At 59.0% G+C, this 9,136-nt stretch overlaps 1 protein-coding gene across 1 annotated transcript in view; it reads left to right on the forward strand.

Moving 5' to 3' along the window:
• Positions 1 to 2,797: 2,797 nt before the first annotated feature.
• Positions 2,798 to 9,136, forward strand: part of FRMD5 (FERM domain containing 5) — a gene marked incomplete at its 3' end in the record, with an annotated part of 12,771 nt that continues 6,432 nt past the window's right edge. Inside the window, 5 exon segments of the mRNA XM_008939767.1 lie at positions 2,798 to 2,908; positions 4,078 to 4,120; positions 4,689 to 4,767; positions 6,060 to 6,157; positions 8,227 to 8,350. Of these exon segments, the coding sequence (XP_008938015.1) occupies positions 4,114 to 4,120; positions 4,689 to 4,767; positions 6,060 to 6,157; positions 8,227 to 8,350 (308 nt within the window).

Here is a 9,136-nt window from a genome sequence, read left to right on the forward strand (position 1 = left end):
GGGCGAGCAGGATGGAGGAGCTCTCCTCACACAGCCACTGCAGGGGCTGAGCCTGCACCCCAGGAGCAGGGTACTGCAGCCAGTTCTGTGCCTTCCCCCCCCCGAAAGGACCTTGAGGGGCTGGAGCATGGCCAGAGAAGGGCAACGGAGCTGCTGGGGAAGGGTCTAGAGCCCAAGTGTGGGGAGGAGCAGCTGAGGGAGCTGGGGGTGCTGAGCCTGGAGCAAAGGAGGCTCAGGGGAGACCTTCTGGCTCTGCACAGCTCCTGACAGGAGCCTGGAGCCAGGGGGGGGTCGGGCTCTGCTCCCAAGGAACAAGGGACAGGACAAGAGGAAAGGGCCTCAAGTTGCCCCAGGGGAGGTTGAGGTTGTCCCTGAGGAACAATTTGTTCCCCTGGAGGGTTGCCCAGGGCTGTGCCAGGCTGCCCAGGGCAGTGGTGGAGTCCCCACCCCTGGAGGGGTTTCCAAGCCGTGGAGATGTGGGGTGAGGGACACGGGGCAGTGGGGACCTGGCAGTGCTGGGGAAGGGTTGGACTTGATCTGAAAGGTCTCTTCCAACCACAATGATTCTGTGATGTTATGACTCTGACCCTGCTCCATCTGCACTGCCCAGGGGTCACCACGTTGGGTCCCCACATTGAATCACCTCCTTGCTGCCCTGGTTCCTGCCAGCCTCCAGCTCTGGCACCAGGGACAAGTCGTTGCAGCAGCTGTGTGGCTGCAGCCTGAACTTCACGACTCTGTAAAAGAAGAGCTATTTATTGAAAGCACAGAGACATTCCTCATGCCAAGCCCAGGACGGGGTTAATGCCAGAGTGGTTCCCCAGCTCACAGCCTGTGTGTGCTGAGTGATTATTTGATCAGATAACGGGCCTATTAAAGTGTTTGTCAGGAAACAGAAACCCCTGTTATCTGAAGGAGGCTGTCAGGGGCAGCCTTTGATCTGCCAGACGAGCTGTAGAGCGGGTCCCCATCACCTGCAGCTCAGCCTTCCAGGGTTCTTCTGCAGACCCCGGGGCACAGCAGCAGGAGGGCTGAGAGGCTGAGGGGCCACATCCTGCCAGGGCACCCCTGTTTGCCCTGCCAGAAAGCAGCAGGGACAGCGGGGGCTGAGTGGCTTTACCCCTTCTCCCTCCCTGGCCCTGAGCAAGAGGGTTTCCCAGGGCTGCCTCTGCCTGGTTTAAGCTTTTCTGCAGTACATCAAATACTCTGATCCCAAGGTGGCACAGCCCGAGGGGACCCAGCCTGACCCAGCGCTGAGCTGGAGGTGGGGCTGGGGGCTCAGCTGTGCCCGCTGTGGCTCCTGCTGCAGCTCTGCTGGGCAGAGGGACAGGAGTTATCGGGGTGCCTCTGGGCTCTGCCCCATGGGCAGCATGGGTCCTGCTCAGCTCTAAGCTGGATGGAAAATTTCAGAGTATTTAAGTTGCTGTCGTGTGAGGGGTTTGATGAACGGCTCCGTGCTGCTCTGGGTGAGTCTCATTGCTGCTGGGTCAGCTCTCGTCAGGGGGCTCTGTGTGAGTCTGGAGACCAAGGGCAGTGCTGGACCAGAGGAGCCCTGGTGGAACTCCTCATTCTTCCTGACTTGCTGACATCAAACCCTGAGCACGCAGGAAAACCATTTCTGGAAAAAACTCTGATCAGCTTTTTGACAGAGGGGATGCACAGCCCATCTCCAGCAGTGACCCCACAGCTGGGCAAGCTGTGAGCAGGGTCCTGGGGGGCTCAGGGTGGGTGTCACAGGGGTCCTGGGGGTTCAGGGTGTGTGTCACTGGGGTCCTGGGGCCCTGGCTCTTTTGGGTGCTGCATTTCCACACCAAACACAGGAAGGGCCATGGGGTCCTGGGCCCTGCACTGCTGAGGAGCAGCCCCCAGCACTCGGGTGCAGTGTGTGCTTCAGGCTTTGCATGGCTGGAAATTTAATTTTTAATACCTTTGAGATGTATCAGACTTTATATCTGTAACACTTGAGAATTCCACATTAATATTCAGTCTGGTGCTGTCTGTGAGTTGTACCAGCACCCAGGACCTTATAAAACCATCACTCTCGTTGCCCAGAAGCTCTGGCTCTCTCCAGAGTGGGGATGTGGCATCAGAGGCTGGTCCTGGAGAAAGCCAGAATCTGAGGAGCCCCTGTGCCACGGCTGCAGTGAGGCAGAGCCCGGGGGGCACAGAGGGGGAAGGTCTTCTCCTAACAGCTCGAGAGAAGGGTACAGAAGAAGTATGCTGAAAGCAAGCAGGTTGGCACTGGGCTGGTGCCATGGAGCCAGCCCAGGGGAGGGGCCAGGGGGGAGCTGGCAGTGACCTGTGCCACGTCTGCAGTGAGGAATTCCAACAGGGATCATGGCAGCAGCAGAACCACCAATCCCAGCAGGGAGGGGGTTGGCAGGGGCCTCTGGAGATCATCTCATCCAGGCCTCTAGGTCCACCCCGAGCAGGTTGCCCAGGGTCATGGCTCACAAAGCTGCGACCTTGCTGCTCAGCCTGAGCCCGTGGGTCAGGCAAACAGAGCCCAGAGGTCGTGGGGTGCCCAGCTCACCCTCCTGGGCATGAGCTGCAGGACTCTGGGCAGGGGTGGGGACCGGTGTGAGGTGAGGTCCTGCTCCTGGCTGCTGCTGGGCTGCCCCTCCAGTGGGCTGGGAGAGGTGGTTCCTGAGCTGAAAATACTGCTGGTGGAACACCAGGGAGGTTGGGGGAATCTGAACCATCCTTGATAGACCTTTACAAGTTTTGGAGCCTTCACCCACCCGGCTCCTCTGCTCCACCACCTCCTCCTGCTGCTTTGTAAATGGGTTTCTGTGTCTTGCAGAGAGATGCCAAGGGCCAGTACTTGTTTGACCTTCTCTGCCACCACCTGAACCTGCTGGAGAAGGACTACTTTGGCATTCGCTTCGTGGACCCTGACAAGCAAAGGGTGAGAGCCCTTCCTGCCCAGGGCTGGGCCATGGGTTTTCCTGCAGCTCAGTGGTATCAGACTGGTCCGTGCAGCCTCTGAGAAGCAGAGTGTGAGGCAAATAGCTCCATGAAGTTTGGTTTAGGCAGTGATGAGGGGATCTTCCCCAGCAGCTCTGCCCCACCCTGCTGCTGGGCAGGGGGTTCACCACTGTTTAATATCTTCATCAGTGATGTAGTGGGATCAAGGACACCCTCAGTTCGTCTGCAGGTGACTCCAAGCTGAGTGATGCAGTTGACACGCCTGATCTGGACAGGACCCATCCAGAAGGACCTGGACAAGATTGAGAAATGGGTCCATGTGAACCTCATGAGGTCCAACAAGGCCAAGGGCAGGGTCCTGCACCTGGGGAGGGGCAATCCCAAGCACAAATCCAGGCTGGGCAGAGTATGGATGGAGAGCAGCCCTGGGGAGAAGGCCCTGGGGGTGAGGAGCTGGCCAGGGGGCTCTGGGGTGCACGCAGGCACCAGCAGCCTCAGTGCCCCAGCCCTGGTGCCACCTGCCTGGCCCGGTGGGGTTGTGTGGGCCGGGGAGCTGGCAGGGCTCCTGGGTGCCCAGGGGGCAGGGGGAACACACAGTGCCCACAAAGCAGGAGGATTTGCTGCTCTCAGGGGAGAGCTCCAGGCACTGGGCTTGCAGCAGTGCTGCCCGTGCAGAGGCACAGCTTCACACCAGGACCAGCACCTGGCAGCTCTGTGCCCAGTGTCCAGACACGGGGGTGTTGCCTCGGGCAGTGAAGGGTGAACCAAGGCCTGGAAGAGCACAGAGCTGAGAGCCCCCGTGGCAGGACCTCCACCCCACGGGGCTGCCAAGAGGGGGCACAGAGGACCTGGCATTCCTTGGGGCTGTGCAGGGAACGTGACATCAGATGGGAGCTGCTGGGGCTTGGGTCCTGCTGGGACCCTCCTTCAGCTGCCAGCCAGCCAAGGGCAGGGGCTGCAGCTCCCCTCCCACCACCCCTGCTGGGCAGCTTATGGACCCACCATGACATCTTGCAAGCAGGGGGGTTTGTTTGGTTGTTTAAAGCAGAGAAGGGTTCATTGACTTCTTTAATTTTGCCCCCAAAAGACAATGTTATTAATTGAAAGTATTTATCACTGAGTTCCTTTATGTGCCTTGTCTCCTTTCAGCACTGGCTGGAGTTCACCAAGTCGGTCGTGAAGCAGATGAGGGGTGAGTGTCACTGCCAGCAGACGTCCCGGCTGGCAGATGAGACATCTGTCACTTCAGATGTGTTTCTGCTTCCTCCTCCCCTTCCCCTCGGGGGGCAGCTCCCAGCACATCTCCCAGAAAAGGGACCTCTTGGATTAGCCACCACGCTGCTGGGTCAGAGGGGGCTCAGGGGGGGTCAGGCTGCATGGGCCCCTCCACACTCACTGCTGGCTGTACCCCTGGCACCCGGGCAGGGACAGAGGCCAGGACAGACAGATGGGGCTGAGCAGAGGAGATGTGGCAGCACCAGGCCCCCCGGGAGCAGGTCGTGTGGGCAGCAGACAGGACCACGGGCACTTCCCCACCTTGCACTGGGGGCATCTGCCCCTGCCACGGCCAGCACAGGGGGAACAGCCCCATGCCCCTCTGCTCCTCCCTTGCCACGGGCAGCTGAGTGTGTCTGGGGGACACGGGGAGGGCAGGTGAGACCCCCAGCAGTATCTGACCATCTCCTTAGTGGGGTTATTTGGGAGGAGGAGGGGGCTGGCCCCTGCCCTGTGGTGACCAGGGTGCCACTCTTCTCCTGCAGCCCAGCCTCCCTTCACCATGTGCTTCCGAGTGAAGTTCTATCCCACGGACCCCGCTGCTCTGAAGGAGGAGATCACCAGGTAAGACCCTGCTCTGGTGGCACCAGCCAGCTCTGCACCGGGCAGGGAAGGCTTGGCCAAGGCAGGAGCACACTCTGCCAAGCCTCATGTTATAGTCGAGAGCAGAATGCATTCAGATTTCCAAACAAAGCTGAACGTTTCTGGGTTGTCCCAGCTTGGGGGAGAAGTGAGGAAACCCTCCGGGTCCTTCACTGGTGTGTTGAGCCACTGTGCCTGGTGGGGAGCACTGGCTGTGGGTTTCAACCCAGTAACTCCTTGCTGGAGAGTGGCCAGAGAAGGGTGATGAAGCTGGGGAAGGGTCTAGAGCCCAAGTGTGGGGAGGAGCAGCTGAGGCTCAAGCCATCTGCCCAGGGGCTAAGGGCCACCTCTGATGGTCGCCCACAGGTCCCCCCTGCTCTTGCTGCAGCTCAAGGCGTGCCTGCAACTGCAGCTGAAACCTGGGCTTAAAAGTCACTGTCCCTTGGGCCAAGCACACTTTAATATCTGCATTTCTCTTTAATACGTTTTATCTGTGGAAATTAGTGCTTTATCTCATCAGAAATGTGGGTTTGAGGAGCAGAGTGTGCCTGCCAGGCTGCAGCGTGCAGGGCTGCTGGTTCAACCACAGCTCTGGGCACTCCAGGCTCCCTTCTGCTCTTCCACTCTAGGACTTAGTTCTACCATCAAAAGGTTTTCCTGAACGTGTCTCCACATGACTCAGCCCAAACTGTGACTTAGGTTTATATTTGTTCAAATATGTCATTTTCCAGCCTTGTTTCTCTTGTCACTGGGTTTTGGTGCGTGGAGACAGAGATGGGGGAGTGCAGTTGGGCAAGGAGGAAAACCCCATGATGGGAAGCTGAGCAGCTGGGCAGGGATGCAGGACTGAGAAGCACAGTGGTCACTGGTGGGCTCAGGACCACCAGACCCCTGTCAGAGCATCACCCCTGGGCACCTCAGCCCCTCCTGATGGGCTGGGCTGGTTCCAGTTGCATTTGGGCACCGCTGCCCAAAAGAGGGTGAAGCATCACCAGGGCTGCAGGGGCTGGCAGGCAGAAGGGACCAGCGCCCCCTTGTCTGTGAGTTCCTCCTTCCCTTGGTTCCCTGGTGGGAATACTCATGGAGTCTCCCTGTGCCCATCCCTGTGAACCCCAGCCCTGATGGGGGAACTGCCCCCTCACCAGCCCTCGTTTGGATCCCTGCTCAGACAGAAGTGCTGCTGCAGTGACTCGTGGCAGACATTCCACATCTAAATCCCCTGTTCAGGTAATTGGAACTTTGCTCAATAAATGGACCATCTCCTCTGTCCTCAGGTATTTAGTCTTCCTGCAGATCAAAAGGGATCTCTACCATGGCCGGCTCCTCTGCAAGACGTCGGATGCTGCTTTGTTGGCCGCCTATATCCTTCAGGGTAATGCCTTTTGACAAGATAAATTTGCTTTCCATGCTCAGCACTGATTACATTATTTCACTTACAACAGATCACTGCACCTAGAATACAAATGTCACCCCACCAGTGCAGACCTCTGCTCCCAGGCTGTGCTTGTGCCACGCCGTGGGGCTGGAGCCGGGTGAGGACTGGGGCTGGGGTCCCACCAGCAGCAGAAGCACCACGCTGCCGTCTGCTCCTGGGCCTGTCCCACCTGCATTCAGGGCAGTGGCATCCCTGTGAGCATCCCCCTGACTAATCCAGCCCCTGGCTCCTCGTTCTGTGCTGCTGCAGAGGCAGAAGCAGCCCTGTCAGGAATTGCTGCTCTTTCTGGAGCTCTGCACAGCCTGAGGTAGTTCTGGCAGGACCTGAGCTGTGCAGTTCCAAAGAGGGCTCCAGAGTGAAAGGCAGCCCTGCAGACAGCACCGAGTTGGGTGGGAATGCTGATCTGCTGGAGGGTTGGAGGCTCTACAGAGGGGTCTGGTCAGGCTGCAGGGATGGGCTGAGGCCAGTGGGATGATCTTCAACAAATCCAAGACCTGGGTCCTGCTCTTGGGTCACAGCAACCCCCTGTAGTGCTCCAGGCTGGGGAAGAGTGGCTGGAAAGTGCCCCAGGGAAAGGACCTAGAAGATGTTGGTCAACAGCCAGTTGGAGATGAGCCAGCATGTGCCCAGGTGGCCAAGAAGGTCAACACCATCCTGGCTTGGAGCAGCACTAGTGTGGCCAGCAGGCCCAGGTCAGGGATCAGCCCTCTGGACTGGGCACTGGGGAGGCTGCCCCTCAAATCCTGGGGTCAGTTTTGGGTCCCTCATCCCAACAAGGCCCTTGAGGGGCTGGAGCGTGGCCAGAGAAGGGCAACGAAGCTGCTGGGGAAGGGTCTAGAGGCCAAGTGTGGGGAGGAGCAGCTGAGGGGGCTGGGGGTGCTGAGCCTGGAGCAAAGGAGGCTCAGGGGAGCCCTTCTGGCTCTGCACAGCTCCTGACAGGAGCCTGGAGCCAGGGGGGAGTCGGGCTCTGCTCCCAAGGAACAAGGGACAGGACAAGAGGAAAGGGCCTCAAGTTGCCCCAGGGGAGGTTGAGCTTGGCCCTGAGGAACAATTTGTTGCCCTGGAGGGTTGTCCAGGGCTGTGCCAGGCTGCCCAGGGCAGTGGTGGAGTCCCCACCCCTGGAGGGGTTTCCAAGCCGTGGAGATGTGGTGTGAGGGACATGGGGCAGTGGGGACCTGGCAGTGCTGGGGGACGTTTGGACTCCAGGATCTGAAAACTCCTTTCCAAGCCATACAAACATGGTTCTGTGGTTACTGGGACAGATGAAGACAGCTTTGGGTGAGCTCATTGCTTGCAGCCCAGCACTTTGGCAAAGAAAGGGCTTTTATCAGCAAGTTGCAGAAGTTCTGGTGGAGTTTGGAGGTGGGAAAACCTCTGACAACCTCCGCCCTGATCTGCCCTCCTGCCTGTGTCCCTGCCAGCACCAGTCTGCCTCCTCTTGCCTCCATTGCCCATGGCACTGAGACCGTGGGGTTGGCTGGTGTCTGCCTGGCATGGGGCAGCACCTGGGTGCTCAGTGGGCACTGTCAGGCTGGTGGGAGAGTTGGGTGGTGCTGGGTGGTGGGAAAGCACCTTGAGCTGCTGTTAGCACAGTGATGCACCACCCATGGTGCTTGGCCTGGCACCTTGCTAGGGCCCCTCCCTGCAGTCCTCGGGTGCCCGTGGTCACATCCTCAGAGGAGCTGGGGAGATGTGCCCCAGGAACCCAAAAAGCCAAATTTCAGCTCTGAACCCTTTCTGAGTTATTTCCAATGCCAGTGTCTTTCCCCCTTTTAGTGTTTTAAGCAGGAACCATAAAAATTAAGGTCTCCACTCTACCAAGGAGCTGAGGCTGGAGGGGATTAAATCCAAGTGAGGTCCTTTCATGCCAGTGGTGGGAGGCTGCTGGGTGACTGCAGAGCCCAGCAGGAGACACCAGCTCCGGGGGGCCGTGGGGCTGCTGGGGTGGGGCTGGATGCTGTCAATGGGGTCGTGCTGCTCTCCCTGACCAGCTCTGTCTCCCCCAGCTGAGATCGGGGACTATGACCCGGGCAAGCACCCTGAAGGTTACAGCTCCAAGTTCCAGTTCTTCCCCAAGCACTCGGAGAAGCTGGAGAGGAAGATTGCAGAGATCCACAAGTCGGAGCTGAGGTACGGCCGGGATCCAGCGGCGGCTGCAGGGGGGGTTGATCCCTGTCTGGAATCTGCCAGGATCCCTGTCTGTGCCCTGGGATGAGCACTCCCCTCTCTGTGTCTGATCCAGCTGAGAGCTGGTGCTGCTCTTGGCAGCATTGGTAACAGCAAAGACACAGAGCAGCCTTCGGGAAAGCAGGTTGCTCAGTGGTGTAGGGACATCACAACAGGTCACCCTGTGAGGGGAGCTGCAGTGTCCCCCAGACCCCTGCTCGCTGAAGGGGAAATGTCATGGAGCCACCAAGGGCAAGCTGCAGAAAAGTGCAGACAAATGAAAAATACACCAGCAACACGGCAAAATCAGCCCTGAGCCTCCTGCCCCGGGGAGGGCCGAGGGGCTTCTCCTGCCCCTCACCATTGGCTCAGCCAGCACAACCCAGTGGGGTCCCTGGTGTTCCTGGGAGGATGGGGACAGTGAGCAACCCCCCATAAATCCCCTCCTGCCTTCACCCTGCTATGGGGACACGAGGTGTGAGGTGCCATCAGCAGAGCCCCATCTTCCTGTGGCACCAGTGGTGGCTCTGGGGCCGTGTCCCCACCCAGACAGCCACATGCTGGTCCCCAGGGAGGACCATGGGCTTTTAGCCCCTCCAAAAACCCTGCAGAGCTGTGCCCATGTGTGCTGCAGGCTGCTGCCTTCTGCCCAGCAACCTCCCCTGAGGAAACACTGTGCTGCCCGTAGGGAATTCAGCCTTACATTTTGCAGATGCTCCTGAATTTTGGCCCTTTCTGGTGCTGCTGGTT

This window comes from Merops nubicus, unplaced genomic scaffold, assembly GCF_000691845.1.
Source record: "Merops nubicus isolate BGI_N331 unplaced genomic scaffold, ASM69184v1 scaffold27674, whole genome shotgun sequence".
Lineage (NCBI taxonomy): Eukaryota > Metazoa > Chordata > Aves > Coraciiformes > Meropidae > Merops > Merops nubicus.